This window comes from Cydia amplana, chromosome 17, assembly GCF_948474715.1.
Source record: "Cydia amplana chromosome 17, ilCydAmpl1.1, whole genome shotgun sequence".
NCBI lineage: Eukaryota > Metazoa > Arthropoda > Insecta > Lepidoptera > Tortricidae > Cydia > Cydia amplana.
The window spans coordinates 13,621,414-13,640,961 of NC_086085.1; the positions used below are offsets into that span (position 1 = coordinate 13,621,414).

The window sequence follows — 19,548 nt, forward strand, 5'->3', positions numbered from 1 at the left end:
GTCTGGCCTGGTCTGCCACTGAAGCCGATGGATCCTGGGTTCGAATCCCGGTAAGGGCATTTTTTGTGAGATGAAGACAAATAATTGTTCCTTAGTCATGGGTGTTTTCTATATACATATGTATAAGTATGTATATCGTCGCTCAGCACCCATAGTACAAGCTTTACTTATTTTGGGGCTAGGTTGATCTGTGTAGGACGTCCTCTAATATTTATTTATTTATGACAGCATCAATATAGTATTTTTCAAACTCGATGGGTAGGATGACCGGTGTCATCGCCATATAATTTATAACCTAAAAACGCGGAATCTCGCAAAATTGCATTGCAATGACAGCTGTCATCCTACCCATTGAGTTTGAAAAATACTATAGTAGCGGCTTCAACGCGCCAAATCCAAATTGAGATATACTACAGTTCGAGTTAAAAAGTACCACAGTTTAACCGGGCCGTGTCCGCGCCGGAGCTTCCGGAGCCTCGTTTTCTATGGAAAGCGTCACGCGATCTGTTATAGACAAGTAAGCGCTGGAAACTCCGGCCCGGGCCCGGCCCGGTCTAACGTGAGTCATCCTTAATGCGATGCTTTTTATGTGTTGTCAGAATATAGCACTATTAAATTGCTTGTAAATTTATCACTAAGATCTAAATGCTTATTTGAAGATATATTCGGCGTAAGAAGTAAAACTCTACCGCCTGATTCAAATTTAATTAGAAAATTGAAAATTAATCATCGGTAACCAATAAATAACTTAAGAGATGATTCATCATTAGCAGTATTAAAGTAGTAAGGTCAATGCCCGTTGACCCCGGATAAGCCTAATTGAGCAGATACAAATCTGATAAAAACTGATTGAAGCAGCCCTAGTAGCACGGTCGCATTTTTATCATTTATCACCATGCCTGTCACGTTCTAACAAGTATGTAAGTGCGAAAGTGACGGGGCTTAGTGATAGTCGATAAAAATGGAACCGTGCTGAGCCCGCAGATTTAATCATAAAATAAACTACTCTGCGAATTCGTATCCACTGTAATATGGTCCAAAGCTTGATGATGATGGATAAAACTGTCCTTCCAACAAACGTGATTTTTTTGCCGTTTTTTGCGTAATGGTACGGAATCCTTCGTGCGCGAGTCCGACTCGCACTTGGTCGGATTTTATTATTATTGGAGTGTCATCGTGTAATAGGTGTAGCTTTTATTTGACGTTCATAAGCGCATTGTAATTGTGCCTACTTGAATAAACTATCTTTATCTTATCTTATCTTGTCAACAACACTCAATTCGCGTGTCCAGATCAGCTATCATGGTCGTATTTTTATCACCTGTCATGCTATGCGTCACTTTCGCACTTACATATTTGTTAGAACGTGACAGCCATGGTGACAAATGATAAAGAGCCGGCCATCATAGACCTACAGGCATGCAATGAAATATGTGTTGATAAAATAAAATAATTATGTAGTAGAATATCTGAAGCTTTTTTTTAGTTCAGCAGTAAAATGTGCCCACCGATCACTGTGAGAGGGGGAGAGGGGAATTTTGGTTGAAGTCTGCCCTTATTAATAATCTAGTATCCGTGTGAATTTCTTCATAGCATTTAGTTAAAACTTGAAAAAATTCAATATAACAAGCAACAACGGTTGCACTCCGGGAGTGCCGATAGAAGTGAAAACTCACCTCACTATGTTACCAACGCCCGGTAACACGATACATAGATTTATTCTCAAATAAGATGACACTTTTTCATTGACATACTGCCATGACAACGTCAAATTATTTGAACATAGGCAAAAAGTCTTGAAAAGGAGTCCGCAACATAAATGTCAAATAACATTGAGTTTTTCTTTATTGATTTAAATGCCATTTAAATTATGAGTGGCCACCTTACGGTCACGTGATCGCCTTATGCTGTCTCGAGTTTATAATTTTTTCCCCACCTCAAAAAGTGCCCAGGGGGCCGATTTTTGAAATTCGATCGCTCGATTTCGTCACTCGAAAATCGGTGGAAAACGGCGAAATGCTAATTTTTGAAATACGAGCGATCGAAATTTGGAATCTACTGGTAATGAGCACTCGATTTCAATTCTATTAGTAGAATTTAAAAGCCTACCTACTGCCTAGTAGTGGAGATATTATTTAACGAAATACACGAAATCGAGTGGTCGAAATTCAAAAATTGGCCCCCAGGCCGCTAAAGAAGTTTTCACTTCAAAAACTACAATTTTGTGTTAGCCCCCTCTTAAAACAATAATTATGCTATCAGAGGATCAATAATAATGAGGCTTTAATTTCGTGCGTCAATGACATCAATCAATCAATTTATTCGACCAACTAATGTTAATTAATGGTTTAACTGTTACCAGAACTGTCTCTGATTACCTATTCCGCAATTATCGAACTATTATCGCAATTTCTAAATTACTTATAATACCATAATACCTCATCGACATACTTAGGTACAGTCACCTGTAATAATATGTCACACAACGAAGGCCGCAAAAATATCTGACTCGATCTTATTTGTAGAGCCATAAGAGCGTGTCACATATTTTTGCGGCCTTCGAAGAGTAATTATATTATTGCACTGTACACTTGCTTAAAAAATCCATCTATTGCAGTTGGTGTCAACGTCATCTTGTATGGCCTGTGATGATGATGATGAGATCTAAGAATCCTTGGTGCTAACAGTTACATAAAATACAATAATTATCGCAAAAACAACTGATTTATTTGTCTGGTATATTCCAGAGCTCTTTCTCATTCATGCTATGGATCATAAAGTTTAAGTTTTAATCTGTGGCCTTAGTGAAAACGGGTACAAGTCTCCCGCAGCTTAGCAGTAAAAGGGCATAAGTGTAAAGTGCAAATTACGCCCTTTTACAACTGCGCTGTTTGAGACTTGTACCCTTATTCACTAGGGCCACAGTATTCATATTTCATGTTTTTGAACAGCGTTATGTATGGCTTGTACACATTTTATGCATGCTGCTGTGTGATTCATACTTGAGTAACTATTAGCAGACTAAGAAGCCGTTAAACTATAATATTTTAACATTTTAAACAGCATACGTTTTGCAAAGTGGCTATTTTGGGAGCCGGAATATCCTATCTTGAGAATACATTCGTACTTATTTCTGAATTATTTATGATCTTTTGTGAACTCGTAATAAGGAAGGAAAGGCGTCAATAGAGTGAAGGTTACATACTTTACGAAAAGAAGTAGCGTTATAAGGGATACTTACCCATTTTTTTCAGCTCAGACTTTACGTACCTACTTACCTACATCTTCCACAATATTTTGTTTTTCAATCACTGTTCTATTTTAGAACCAATTGTCGTAATGATTCGTCCAAATAGTCTTAAAAATGATTTCAGCTTCCGCCGCTCTAGGCAAGAACGTGAAATTCGGAATAGACCAGGCTTTTAGGCCAAACCTAGCTGATTGCGAATGTCGGTCGAACAATGCGTAGTCAGTAAAGTCAAGTCATGCAAAGTAAGTCAGTTGGTACTTGAAGTGAACGCGAAATCTGACAGTTGTAAATCTTCAACAAAGCTATATTGAAATCGTTAACATTGCCTATCATGTCAAACATTTTGGGAGAGATTAGACTGTTCTTTCAAGACATTTTACATGGTAAGCAATGTTAAGGAAGTTTACACATTCAACTCACCAACTATAGTCAAATTAACTCCAAGATTCCTCGTCGGAGCCTGAAGGAAGTCCACCCGGCAGTGATACAAGGCCTGGTCATCTTCCCTCAGTGCTGACACTGTCAGGACGGTTGGCTGACGGTCAAGATCGGCCTTAAGTCGGCCGGTGCTGTTAAACAGGTCGTTGGACCATTCGGAGCTCCCGCGGTAGTCGAAACTGAAACAAAAATTATTTATTTAGAAGTAACTAGCGACCCGCCCCGGCTTCGCACGGGTTAATAAAGTATACATAAACCTCCCTCTTGAATCACTCTATCTATAAAACAAAAACACATCAAAATCCGTTGCGCAGTTTTAAAGATCAAAGCATACATAGGGACAGACAGCGGGAAGTGACTTTGTTTTATACTATGTAGTGAAGGATAGAAGTACTCTTTCTTTTCCTTTGTTCAACCATAGTCAAATAATATTAATATATTCTATTCTTAATCCCTGTAGCCACAAAGCACACACGCAATTTACACACACTCAAATTTTTAATTCACTTACCTAACCCTTAACCCTGTCGCCTGGCGTAAAAAGGGTCCTAGGATACTGCTTAGAGTGCTAAACGTGCTGTTAACGCTAGAAACTCATACGCACCCTGTGTGGGATAATGCTCGCTAAGAACGTTCCTAAAAACATTTACATACTTAAAATCTACCAAAAATAATAATAGTTTATACATGCATAAATAAATACACATATATATTATGTAAAAATATAAGACAAATATCCTAATATTACTTACCTGTAACGCCATCTGTGTACCTAGTTAAGGAAACAGTTTTTTTTATAATAAAGCGAATGTGAAGGAACTGGGCCCCTATTCGACATGTGCAACTGTCAAATTTCGCGTCATTTGAAATTCAACTGTTGAAGTTCATTTGAAGTTCATCAAGTGCTGAAGTTCATTTGGTACAAACAATAATTTAACAAAAAACAACTTTGTTTTATTATTACTTTAAGGTTTATAATGGTTTGGTTTGGTTGTCACCTAACTGTGGATTGCTAATGTCAAATTTTGACAAGTAATGATTCCAAATGTAGACTTTTTTCTCTATGACCTTCGGCTCCATCTTGGAGTTTTTGACGTGCGAAAGGGTAATTTATAGCAAAGAGTAAAACTTTTTTTTTTCAGTACGTAAGTTTACATGAATTAATGACATCTTGTGAGCGATAGACTAACGAATGCGCTGTAGGCGATGCGGCGGCGAGTAGTGGAACTTACGTGACAATTTCCATCAATCAAAAAGGGACTACATTGCTGATGGTCGATAAAGGCTATTAATAATTGAATTTTAACAGCAAGAATGCCTTATTGACAAGCGATCTTTTTGTTGAACCCACACCTACACGTCAAATAATGCTTGCTCCACACATTCTCCTATAAACGCTCAAAATTGTAAAAAAATGAAACAATTTACTCATCACCTCTCTCAACTCAAGCTGCCTATTTCTAAACCACGTTAATAAACCACAAGTTGTACCTTAACACATTTCGTAAACCACATATTCAGAAAAGTCCGTATTTTATTACTAAGTGGAACATGAATAGCTTGTATTACTTTTTTGGCATAAAAATAATCTAAATTAGTCAAAATATTTTGACTAAATATTGCGCTACTGCTACCTACTATATAGGTACCTACTACCTTAGTAACTTGGTAACTTTGTCAGTCACCAACTATTTTGATGCTACCTACAAAGAGCATCAAAATAGTTGGTGACTGACAGGTCAGGCTCCGGTCTTGGTAAGTAATATAGTCAAATACAGTAGGTCATAAGACCTAACATTACTACCAAGACCTAAAAGTACCTATTGTTTAATATGTATCTACTCAGAGATGATTTTTAATTAAAGGAGATTAAATACATATATGTTATTCAACTACAAATAAAAAAATTTGATCTATTTCAGTTTACACATTTTTTTTCGTTTAATTTTAATAAAACATTAAAGTTTTTAAGCATTCAACTTTATTTAATTTTCTTCACTTTATTATTTTCTGATATTTAGGTAGGTATGGTGTTTCAGGTTGGTAACAGGAAATAAGAAAACCACACCTCTCCAAAAACTCTGCTGGTGATTCACATCTGTAAGTTTAAATATGAAACATGATAAAAACACTTAAATTAAAAACTTAATGTCTGGGAGACCGAGTTTTGCTCTGGAAACATATAATAACCCAAAAATGCGCGTTTTCCCAGAGATAAAACCTAGCTAGATCGATTTTGCGCCCCCGTAAACCTCCATATAGCAAATTTCATCTAAATCCGTTTAGAGCCGTTCCCGAGATCCCCGAAATATATTATACATATAAATAAATAAATAAATATACAAGAATTGCTCGTTTAAAGGTATTAAAAACTTATAAATAAATTATTAGCCCTAAATCCTGGTAGTGAGTGTAGTGACCTACCAAGTGCGGTAGGGTGCCCTTCTGCAGGCTGGCCGCTTGCCCCGCTGGATAAGAATGCTGATCCGCATCATCAAAAGCATACAGATATAAAGCGCTTTGACAGCTCCTCATAGAGGCAACGCGCGCTAGGCCGCACGCCATAAATCTAAGCTAGTCTTAAATTCGAGATCATGAACATGAAATATTGTTCGCTATAATATTAAAATCATAGGTATTAGACCTATGATTTTACTATTATAGCGAAAAGTTAGCAGGAGACGGCCGTGCCGTGGTCGTGATAGGTACAGCATGCGTGGACCAGACAAGCAAACCCTGAATTATGTCCCTACCTATTTTACTATACCTTTGTTCACCATTATGTTCACCTATGTATATTTACTCTTCTTTCCAAGATAATCATCTTTTTCAAAATGTAACCCGTATAATCGGGCTGTATAATTGCCTCAATTTTTTTTACACAAAGTTGTATGTAATCTTAATTCGATAATTAATGATGTTTTACATATTTATCATATACTATTTTGCAAATTTTTCTTGGATATTACGTTATTTCGATTGACGTGTTTATTATTTTCGTTACTATGACAGCGTTTTTTTTTTTCTTTTTTGGCATTTACTACAGTAGCCAGTGTCATGTCGATATAAAAACACTTTAAAAATGGAAAGGTTGAGTCCTCAATACAGTGACATTATAACTCAAACAAGAACCATCCAAAGGGGGGTGGGGGAAATTTCGTTATCTGCCTCTCTATCACTCTTGCATATACGAGCGAAATTTAATGGTGGCAGATAACGAAATTGGTTTCGCGGCAGGCCCTCTTTAAACAAACCGCCTTGATTCATCAATGTTATATTTATTAGGAACAAACGTTGACTGCCGACTGTCCTATATATTATACTACTCTTTGCTGCCCACTTCTAGCGCTGACGGTACACCGCGAAAATCAGTAAAATGCTGCAAATGGTGTTAAAGGTCTGAAAATCGGTACGATTGATCTTTAGGACATTTGAAACAATTTGACCCGAAGCGCCAACAAATAAAAAAAAACGAGAGGAGTTATGACGTCATGTTTTTTTGTATGAAATAAAAAAAAATGTTTAGAAACCTATCGTGTATGGTATTAAACGAAAGGGCTTTCTGAGCCAATGCTAAAAATATATCACATAGTTACATTTCATTCATTTTGTTTAAATTATAATAAAAATAGTTTTCAAAACATACCAAGTTTGGGCTTCTCCAGATACAATACCATAATTTTTTTTTGTAAAATATACCTCAAATTATCCCTAATATCCTCATATCTAACCCTAATAAAGCAATTTTGAAATTATTTACATTTAGGTTTTTTTTTTAATTTTTCAATTTTACAAAGTGTAATAATAGCCCTGCCGAATTACTTAATACGAGTAATAATGTCATTCGGGTAAAATAAGAGTATTGAAACTTGCTTTTTCTACTCCCGTACTTTTATTTGTCATTTAAAGGGTCGTGCACACACCTTTAAACTTATAGTTATCAACACAAGTCTTTAGTCTATTCCCCAAAAAAATATTTGTGCATACACGCAGTATCTTTTTGACACTTTTACGATACTTCGTGTAATCACCATTTAAAAAATATTGTATGGAATACATTGTTTCCAACCTAATTTTAGTTGTCATTTCTGACAGATGAGTAAACCATAGACATGTTTTGGTTAATGGTACGATTATTTTCATCTTTATAAAGCTGTATCTCCTAAACCGTGCGTCGTAGCACAAAAATAATCAAATTTTCGTTCCCCTTTGAAACTCCTAAGTAATATTTAGAAAACACGAAAAACAAAAAAAAATAAAGAATTTTTTTTATAGGGTTGTATCTCCTAAACCGTGCGTCGTAGCGCAAAAATATTAAAATTTTCATTCCTCTGTAAGAAACCCTAATTAATATTTAAAAAAAAAAACACAAAAAAGAGATTAAAAAAAACAAAAAAAACTTTATAATGCTGTATCTCCTAAACCGTGCGTCGTAGCGCAAAAATAATCAAATTTTCGTTCCCCTAAGTAAGATTTAAAAAACACAAAAAAAGAAAAAAAAAGAAAAAGAGGAAGAAAAATATTTATAGGGCTGTATCTCCTAAACCGTGCGTCGTAGCGCAAAAATAATAAAATTTTCGTTCCCCTTAAGAAACCCACGCACTGAACAACCTATCACATTAGGACATGAAACAATCATCATCATCCATTTTTATTATTATTTCATTGCATTTCAAAGTAAGTGCTTGGTCGTAGAAAAAGTATTGTATGCAACGTTGTTTAACCGAGTCAAAAAATACTAGTGGCGTCTTTATTAACAATTTTCGGTTGTTGTTTGTTGTTATTGTTACTGACGCCACTCGCCTTTTTTGACCTCTCTTAAACAACAGTTGCATAAAATACTATTACATGTTCCTTTGGTAATATCTAAGCTTTAAGTAAGAAAAAGTTCTGATGAGTGGGGGGTGGAGAACTCGGGAAAGGGGGGACGTTAAAGGTGAGTTTTTTAGGTTAATTCTTTCTTAATTATTACATAGACAATTTTTACTACGACTTATAGATTCCGAGATATAAGCGACTTTCTGAAAAAAACCGTTATATAGTCCGTCAACCAAATCTTGTCAGTAGCAATGTAAAGCAAACTAAAGTAGGGCAACACTCAAAGAGCAGTATTGCGCTAAGAAAAGCAGCAATGTACATCGAACCATAAGATTTTTTTTCCGCTGAGCGCGCCCTGCGTACGTCAATTCAAATTGTCACTCGCGGTTTATTGAAAAAAATTGAAACATGGACGGACAATTTAAAAGCGATGTTAAAACAATGTTAATCAAAATGATGAACAAATTTAAAGATATCAAAAACAACTCTCTATCGTAGTGCTTATATTCTCTTTGTTCCCTATGTCTTCTAAGTTTACTAAAATAAAATCATATCAAAATGCAGATAATTAGATAGTGCATATATTTGTTATTTACAATATAATATGCCACCTGTTAATGTAAATTAGTGTACTGTTCTGAATGAATATGACATACCTGTGTAATTTTTTTGATTGGTATATATTGTACAATATACATATTAAAAATAAAACAACTGATATTTGGGTGTTTATTTAATTTAAAGGTAAATAAGATAAGGGGCACTTTTCGACTTGGTTGCGTTGTACACGTATATAAACCGCCATAGGTAAGTATTGTCTGAAGAGATACTTTCTACTACGAACGCCTTATATTGGGCAAGATTTAATCCTGCAACAAACATGTATGGATTAGGTAGATATTGCGAAAGAACGGCGATATAATCAAGGCTCTTAATACTGTTTAAAAGGTTTACCTTTGTAAATAGTCACAACTGATTGCTGAAAATATTAGTCATGTGGGCCTATGGACGGTTTCCAGGACACAATTTATGGTCTTGTTGGATATATTTAGGCATACGTTTTAATTTTATTTATGCCTTTTAACCCTAAAACAAAAAAACTGAACATAATCTTAAAAGTTCGAAAGAGTTCTTCCAGTATGTACTTGTCATAAACTCAATTTTTAGTAATGTTTACCATCAACGAGCATGATTGTACATTGTAGGCCCCTTAGCTTTGCTTATTCTTATTTAATGTATTGGTATTTAATGGTGACAGCAGAAATATCTCTTGAAACAGAAACGATTCAGAATGAAAACCAAATGAAAACAAATAAGGTGACGGCTGTCGTTCACGATCCACATTCCACAGATAAAACACAGATGACACGCATTTTGGAATTATTCGAACACAGTGTTGCTAACCCGCGATTTTTCAAATTTGCCGCCTTTTACTACTGACAAGATTTGGTTGACGGACTTTATATTAATTTTATGCTTTCTTTTTAAATATTTAATTGAGAGATTCATAGATCACACTATGTAAAACTGAAAAATAAAAAAAAACCTAAATGTATATAATTTCAAAATTGCTTTATTAGGGTTAGATATGAGGATATTAGGTATAAGATTAGAGATATATTTTACAAAAAAAATTTTACCGTATTGTATCTGAAGAATCCCAAACTTAATTGGTATGTTTTGAAAATTATTTATATTATAAAGTTTTATATTTATATTATAAAGTTTTTAAAGGAAAGGGCGACAGGTGCGACGTCAACAACTACAGGCCTATTACAATAGTGCCAACCATATCCAAAATAGTTGAGTCTGTCTTGTCATCCCACCTGATGACTCACCTGGAATCAAACAAACTGATTACGAGTAACCAATATGCGTACCGACAGAAAATGTCTACAACCACCGCGGCGTACAGGATGTTTGATTCTATAGTGACTGGGTTAGATGACAACAATAAGATGGCAGGAGTATTGTGCGACTTATCGAAGGCATTTGACGTCATCAGTCACGTGCTACTGCTCAAAAAACTACATCTGTATGGTGTCCAAGACAAAGCTCACCAGCTGTTTACGTCCTTTTTATCGGACCGCAAACAAGTCGTAAAACTGCTCGCCGACGGTAAACCATTACAATCCGACGCAGGGTCTGTAAATATCGGTATTCCGCAGGGCTCTGCTCTCGGAAATACGTTATTTCTTCTCTTTATAAACGACCTGCCGTCCAATGTTGCAGCTGGTTTGCCTGTATTGTTTGCGGACGATACCACTGTGTTGGTTAGTGCAGAATCTTACGACCAGCTAAGCCTAAAGATAAGTGATGCTTGTGCGCAGTTACAGACCTGGTTTTCAGCAAATGGGCTCATACTAAATTGTTCTAAGTCAAACGTGATGCTATTCTCTGGTCGGAAGATTCCACTCCCACCATCATGCATTGCCAATAGTCCGATGCCTGTGTGCAATGAGAGTAGGTTCCTTGGGTTTATAGTTGACAGTAACCTAAATTGGAAGCACCATGTTGACTATGTCTGTGACAGGTTGGGTAGTGCAGTCTTTGCGTTGCGAAAGATGAAGCCTCTTATCTCGAAGGAAGCTCTAAAGCAGGTGTACTTTGCTCACTTCCATTCTATCATGTCGTACGGCACGCTCATTTGGGGTAACTCCACTGATGCCAGAAGAGTCCTGATAGTTCAGAAGAGAGCAATTCGTACACTTGCTGGAGTAAAACACAGACACCCTTGTAAGGAACTTTTTATTTCGGAACGCATAATGACTCACTACTCACACCACCTGTTTGATCTAATAATGTATGTCAGAAACAATATTGCTCAATTTTCTCGTGTAGATTGTCCGGGAAAACAACTGCGTAACACAGGTCGTCTCAGAACAGTTCCTCGTCGCTTGGTGCTTTCAAAAAAGAACCCACGAATCATCGGACCTACGTATTTCGAGCACCTACCTGCCGAGATAAGAAACGAGCAATGCGGCGTAATATTCAGGCGTAAATTGAGAAACCTTTTGTTGGAAAACCCCCTGTACTCAATAAATGAGTTCATGGAAATGACATTTTAATTCAATTTTTTTTTTTTAATTATTATTGTTTTCTTATTGCCATTGTTTCCGTTATCATAGACTATCCTTATTGGGAGATACTAGGTATTTCATTGTTTTTTTATATTGTTGATGTTGTGTGTTGACGATTCTTATTGGGAGATATTATTTTATACCTACTCTTATTAACGACTGTTCCAATTGGAAATTAATTGACTTTTATTCATTGTTTTTATTTTTTCTGTTCTTGTATTCTCGTAAGTTATATTTTGGATTTGTAAGTATTTACCTACTTACTCTTATTTTAATTGTTTGACAATCCTTATTGGAGCTATAATTTTATTTCATTAGTATTGTTATTATTTTCATTTTTATATTTTATTTTTATTTTGACGATCATGATAGAAATTCTTATATTTTTGACATCAATGCAAACTTATTATGTAATTGTCTTTCATGAAATAAATCATCTATCTATCTATCTATCTATAATTAAAAAAAAATACTGAAATGTAATGATGTGATATATGTTTGGAATCGGCTCAGAAAGCCCTTTCGTTTAATACCAAACACGATAGGTTTTTAAACAATATTTTTTTATTCCTTACAAAAAAAGATGACGTCATAACTCCTTTCGTTTTTTTTTTATTTGTTGGTGCTTCGGGTCAAATTGTTTCAAATGTTCTAAAGATCAATCGTACCGATTTTCATACCTTTAACATCATTTGCAGCATTTTACTGAATTTCTCGGTGTACCGCCAGCGCTATATAGGTATACTTGGTCAACCAGATCTTGACAGTAGAAAAAGTCGGCAATTTTGAAAAATGTAGGCGCGAAGGGATATCGTCCCATGGAAGATTTGAATTTCGTGCCTTTTTTGCTGACAAGATTTGGTTGACCAGCTATATACATATTATACTACTCTTTGCCTACGCCTTTCCTTTAAACTTTTTTTAACAAGTTTTCACAAACAATTAATAATTTGACATAGACACATCAAGGCGGTTTGTTTACAAAGGGGCCTATCGGGGAGTGCGAAAATCGAAACTCAGCTATTTGCCTCTTTATCGCTCGAATATGCAAAAGTGATAGAGAGGTTAGATAACAATATTTCTAATTTCTGACTGTATTTTTCTTTAAATATTTTCAAATATAATTAAGTTGCGTTGTTTTATCACAAAGTTAAAAAGACTTAAAAGACCACTGTCTGTATCACATCAAGGCGGTTTGTTTACAAAGGGGCCTATCGGGGAGTGCGAAAATCGAAACTCAGCTATTTGCCTCTTTATCGCTCGAATATGCAAAAGTGATAGAGAGGTTAGATAACAATATTTCTAATTTCTGACTGTATTTTTCTTTAAATATTTTCAAATATAATTAAGTTGCGTTGTTTTATCACAAAGTTAAAAAGACTTAAAAGACCACTGTCTGTATCATCACCATCAGATCAACTCGATGGTAACCATAAAAATATTGTATTGTCACCCATATTACATATTATGTACTTATGTAAATTTTCAGCTTCATTGAACACCCGAGAAGTGGGTCAAATCTAGACACGCGGTAGCGTGTCCAGCCAAGTTCAAAGAAAAAGGAACTGGCGACGCAGCAACCGTGTGTAATATTACACGAACCATTTCGAGCTACTTTTGACCCCTTCACAACTTGAAACCTACTTAACCTACACACATGAAATTTGGCACATGTATTCAAGTCCCTTAGCTTGTTCAAAATACACTATTTCATAAACATAGCTCAAACAGTTATTGATAAATTAACGTTTAAAAACCGGCATTTTTGTGACTGACTGACATATAGATCAAAAACCTAACCCACTTCCAGGTGACCTAGAAACTTGAAATTTGGCATCAAGGTAGACTATTAGGTGTATATAGAAGGAAAAATGTGAAAATTGCAAATGATTGATATTTTGATGGAAAAAAAATAATTAATACTTATAGACCAAAAACCTAACCCACTTCTAGATTACTTAGAAACTTGATATTTGGCATCAAGGTAGAATATTAGGTGCATATAGAGGGAAAAATCTGAAAACTGGAAATTATTGATATATCGATGGAAAAAAACATACTTATAGACCAAAAACCTAACCCACTTCTAGATTACTTAGAAACTTGATATTTGGAATGAAAGTAGACTATAAGGCGTATACACTTTTTGACAATTAACCGCGCGTTAGCGAGGGTCTCCTTTTCAGCTTAGGCAAACTGCTTTCATGATGAATACTATAGTAATTTCTGTACAAAAAGTAATGATATCCCAACAAAAACATAAATGTGAAATGAGAGCCAAGTTCAATATTGAGAATATGTGTCGTTGTTGACTCGCCGACAAAAGAATTGAGATCTATATGGGTGCCAAGTTCTGTGCTGTGTAGAAAATCCTGAAATTATAAAGGATTTGTCTTGGCTAGTTTTTACGTATAGGCATATAGGTAATATATATATTTCTGTTAGTTTTTCAAAAACTTGGTTTGTTGTTAAAAGGTAGACTATTAGGTGCATATAGAAGGAAAAATGTGAAAACTGGAAATTATTGATATTTCGATGGAAAAAAAATAATTAATACTTATAGACCAAAAACCTAACCCACTTCTAGATGACTTAGAAACTTGATATTTGGCATCAAGGTAGAATATTAGGTGCATATAGAGGGAAAAATCTGAAAACTGGAAATTATTGATATATCGATGGAAAAAAAAAACTTATAGACCAAAAACCTAACCCACTTCTAGATTACTTAGAAACTTGATATTTGGAATGAAAGTAGACTATAAAGCGTATACAAAAGAAAAAATGTGAAACTGAAACTTTTTGGCAATTAACCGCGCGTTAGCGAGGGTCTCCTTTTCAGCTTAGGCAAACTGCTTTCATGATGAATACTATAGTAATTTCTGTACAAAAAGGAATGATATCCCAACAAAAACATAAATGTGAAATGAGAGCCAAGTTCAATATTGAGAATATGTGTCGTTGTTGACTCGCCGACAAAAGAATTGAGATCTATATGGGTGCCAAGTTCTGTGCTGTGTAGAAAATCCTGAAATTATAAAGGATTTGTCTTGGCTAGTTTTTACGTATAGGCATATAGGTAATATATATTTTTCTGTTAGTTTTTCAAAAACTTGGTTTGTTGTTAAAAACTAGCCAAGACAAATCCTTTATAATTTCAGGATTTTCTACACAGCACAGAACTAGGCACCCATATAGATCTCAATTCTTTTGTCGGCGAGTCAACAACGACACGTATTCTCAATATTGAACTTGGCTCTCATTTCACATTTATGTTTTTGTTGGGATTTAATTTGCATGATTTGATTGGAACCACATTGGACAGACAGACAACCAACGGGACAGATAAAACTAAGTAAAAGCTTGAAAAAATGTGGCTTTTTCAATTTCTATTGCAACTTCAGATGAAAACGGTGTCTCTATTGTTTCCCAAATAGTTTTAAGCCATAATGTATTGTTTGCTCGAATTTTCGTTAGTCATAATTCATTTAGTTCAGAAACGCGTCACTTTTCAGGATTGCCATAAAACAAATCTAACCTAACCTAACCTATCTATAGGATAACCTAACTAAAATCTTGAAATGTTAACGGTTTCAGTTTTATGAGTAATGATAATATGACAAACAATACATTATGACTTAAAACTTTATGGGAAACAACGGGACCCCATGAAAACGTCCTTATTGAAGCATAAGGACCCTTAATTTATGGAAAGCCACATATAACAACCAATTCGAGGCTACTAGGTGGCAAAATACGACTCAATACGAGTAGGTAGGTCAAATACACGAGAGTATTAAAATAAGGATTTATATTTGGCCAAATATTCTTGTGACAAAGTTATTCTTCCTCGCGTTATCTCGATTTTGCCACGGATCATGAGAACCTATTGTTCTCTTGACAATTAATCCCAAGGATTGGCGTAGGCACTAGTTTTTCCGAAAGCAACTGCCATCTGACCTCCCAACCCAGAGGGTAAACTAGGCCTTATTGGGATCTGTTAGGCTGTTAAAGTTTAAAGTTACCTACTCGTAAGTCTCGTAACACAACATATAAGTTTCACATAACAAAATTACTTACATATATATATTATGTACCTAAATATATTACTTTTCTAAAAAAAGGACTGAAATCTAATGCTGCGAAGAAACGGTATTTTTGTTCGGCTTTTTTGTTGCTATTTTGGCATATGGATACATGGTAGAAGAAGTAAGTATGGAATCCTCCTCCGTTTTGCGTGGTCCGACGCACCTGGCCGGGTTTTCGCGATTTTCCGTCAATGTCTGTCAATACCTTATTTCTTACGAACACCTAAAATAATAAGTTTAAAATTAATCTCAATGTCTCCAGTTTGCTGTTCATTCAAACTGACAAAATCCAAATTTCTAAGGCAATATACGACCGCTGTCTTATATAAGCCATTAAAATTCATCATGAATAACCCCACGTTGCGTTGTTATAAATTTAATTAAATAAATAATTATTTTATTTAATTTATAACAACTAATTAGGCATAGCGTCCAATTTAGAATATGACACAGGCACTAGTTCTTACGAATTTTACCTTAATTTATTAATCAAAGGACCTGAGGTAAAAGTGAGAAGAGGTTAATAAGCAGATGCACCAGCTAGTCGCCGACGCTCCGCTTCCCCCGGGATTAGCCCTTAAGCCTGCACCTGACTGGCTCATAGGGGGCTATGAGCTTGCTGTTGCGTCAATTTTCATTTTTAGAAAAAAAAACTAGTCTACTAACTACTAACAACACAATAAATGCTTATTTTGCCGCATTCTTCACTATCTCTCCCTATTTCACTGCCATCTAACCCAGAGGACAAAAATATAGCTTATTGTGGCTACAGGCTACTCCGTCTTCCTCATGACTCATGATATTTTACTTCACCATAAAGTAATTGGTGTAATATCAAATGATATTTTTCACACAAGTTACAAGAAGTTCATTGCTAAGAGCCGGGGTTAGGACCCACGACGATTGGTTTAAAATTTAAACTTTATATATAATTTGTTACCTAGTAATTATACTAAATCTGTTTTCTTTTTGACATTTAGTGGTATATGTATTGCTGTATGTTTATTGTCAAGTTTTTTTTAATTCTGGACAATTGTCATATATTCGTTTTCATGATAGATCTACACCAACGCAACTGCATGTCATGTTCTTGCGGTTTATTTTTATAACGCCAAGATCGAAATTTGACTGTTAACTCCATCTTGCGTCGAGTAGAGGAATCAAAAAACTATAGAAAATAGAAATGCAGTTTACTCTATGCCATAGAATCCCCTTTTAAATGTCATAAATCCAAACATGGCGGCCATACCAATAGACAAACAAGTCTAGCGATGAAATGATTTGTTTACATGAGATTCACTGACAGATAATGATCTTTACCTATTCGACAACCCATGATTGTTCAGATTCAAATGAACTTCAACATGCGACGTCAAAAGTGGCATGTCGAATAAGGCCCCTGGTATGCATGTGTGCACCGTTTGACCTCTAGTCGCCATTGCACCTTCACGAAGCACACACGTATACCGTTTCGCTTGCATTTTTGGCAATATTCGACTCAAAATCCGTCTTCTCATTCCCGCACCATACCTACAGTTGACAAATTGGTACTTCGACCGGATCACGGGAACAGAACCTGTAAGCAGGACTAGATCACGATGTCACCGCCGCGCAGTGTTATTCAAACGCGACGCATGAAGAATGAAGCATCGTCCAATCTAGTGGAGAATGATGGAAAACCGTCCGCTCAGCAGCCCCATCCTACGCCCGAGCATCAATCAGAAAATAATGCGGAAGCCAAGAACGACGTTGTGAAACCACACCCTCCGCGCAGTAATAAATCGGTATCCTCGTCGGTTTTTATGGCTAGAAAAATGCAGTTAGAACTAGAGGCTGCAGAGTGTAAGGCTAAATTCTTTAAGTATGACCACCTAGATTAAGATTTCCTCACATATCTCGTCACACATACTAGTACATATGCATGTCATTTATACGTAGTAATAAGTTTTTATTATAATATTTGTTTACATATAGGAAACTATAAGTCTATTACTAGAAGAATGTTACTCTATATACTTATCTGTTGTATAAGACTGTTTGTTTCTTAATAAAAAAAAAAAAAAAAAAAAAAAAAAAAAAAAAAATCGACAAAGAATTAATCGATAAAAAATTAGCTTTGGAGATCGCAGCCCTGGAAGTGCAACCGAATGGAAGTGACAGATCACATCGTTCTGCTAGCTCTAGTTATAAAAAAGTTGAAGAATGGCTCGTGCGCAGTGATCAAGTTACAGAACAAAAACCACGTCAAGAACTCGAAACCACTAGCTACGTTAACGGCGAGCCGACCGCCGCCTCCGCCGAAAAGCCGGGCGCGCCGTGCGGCGACTACCCGGCCGCCGCTCGCGCCGAATACCCGGCCACCGCCGCCGCTCGCGCCGATTTCCCGGCCGCCGCCGCCGTTCGCGCCGACTTCCCGGCCACCGCCGCCGCTCGCGCCGATTTCCCGGCCGCCGCCGCCGTTCGCGCCGACTTCCCGGCCACCGCCGCCGCTCGCGCCGACTATCCGGCCACCGCCGCCGCTAGCGCCGATTTCCCGGCCGCCGCCGCCGCTCGCGCCGACTACCCGGCTGCCGCCGCCGCTCGCGCCGACTATCCGGCCGCCGCCGCCGCCGCTCGCGCCGACTACCCGGCCGCCGCCGCCGCTCGCGCCGACTTCCCAACCACCGCCGCCGCCGCCGCCGCCGGTCCCGCTGGCGAACCACTCGCTGTTTACGCCAAGTTGATCGCCCCTCGCGCTGATAAATCGACTAAGCTGGCCTCGCAACCCGCCGCTCAGCCAACTCCGCAGCCAGCACCTCGGACAGTATCCCAGCAGTCTTCGCGTGATCCGAGCGACATCGAAAAATTAGCTAACGCTCTACAAAGTGCCATTAGTGCCTCAACTTCTAAAACTCAAAGTCCGGAACTTGTTGCCAGGTTGGTGACATCTAAAGACTTGCCGTTATACTTCGGAGACCCCATGGAATGGCTGCAATTTAAAGATGCTTATGAAGAGACAACATTGCGTTGTAAATTCAGTGACTCAGAAAACGTAGGCCGATTGCGCAAATGTTTACGTGGTGACGCTAAGGAGGCAGTTATATCGATGCTCAGTGGCAAAACGGATCCAAAGATTATTATGCAGACCCTAGGACTTCGTTTTGGACACCCAGAAGTGATCATTAACAAAATAGTTAACCAAATCAGGAAACTGCAGCCGCTACCTCACGCTTACCACAATGAGATTGTTATTTTTGCTACAAAGATAAAAAACTTTGCTGTAACCGCTCGCTCCATTGATCAAGCTGATTATTTACGGAGCCCGGAGCTAATAACCACCGTGCTATCCAAGTGCCCAAGTGTTCTTATAAACCGGTGGGGTGACTACGCGTACGAACATTTATATGAAAGTAAAAGGTCAAAGTTCGAACATTTATCGGATTTTTTAGAACGAGAGGCTGTAAAGGCAGCCTCAGCAGGAGTGTCTCACGTTTATAGTCAAGCTGATAAGAATAGAAAACAGCATGAAGAGCGACGAGGTACCCAACACCCTGTTCTACTAATGACTGACACAGAGAAATGCAACTACTGCAAAATATCTAGCCACCCACTGCCAGACTGTCCACAGTTCAAGCAAGCGACGCGGCGCGATCGCTGGCGTTATGTACGTTTGAGCAAATTATGTTTTAAATGCTTAATATCACAGCATGATAAGCAGACCTGCCCCGCCGCGGCCTGCAACGTGGATGACTGCGGCCAGGATCATCATAAATTACTACATTGGATTCCAAAAAGCAACAATGGTTTAAGTGAGAACTATGTTAACGTCATTGACAGTGAATTTGCCGTACAAGCTAACGAGAGTGAAACCGCGGACTTAAGTGATTATGTAAAT

The 19,548-nt window shown here is 37.1% G+C and overlaps 2 protein-coding genes across 3 annotated transcripts in view; one reads left to right on the forward strand and one right to left on the reverse strand.

Annotated features, from left to right (window-relative positions):
• Positions 1-19,548, forward strand: part of LOC134656088 (CLIP domain-containing serine protease B4-like) — a 288,523-nt gene that overhangs the window by 58,407 nt on the left and 210,568 nt on the right. The gene's annotated exons all lie outside the window — the stretch shown is intronic.
• Positions 1-19,548, reverse strand: part of LOC134655807 (hemicentin-1-like) — a 73,618-nt gene that overhangs the window by 32,519 nt on the left and 21,551 nt on the right. For both annotated transcript variants that reach the window (XM_063511283.1, XM_063511282.1), the window contains exon 3: positions 3,671-3,867. In XM_063511283.1, the coding sequence (XP_063367353.1) occupies positions 3,671-3,867 (197 nt within the window). The remainder of the gene's footprint in view (positions 1-3,670; positions 3,868-19,548) is intronic.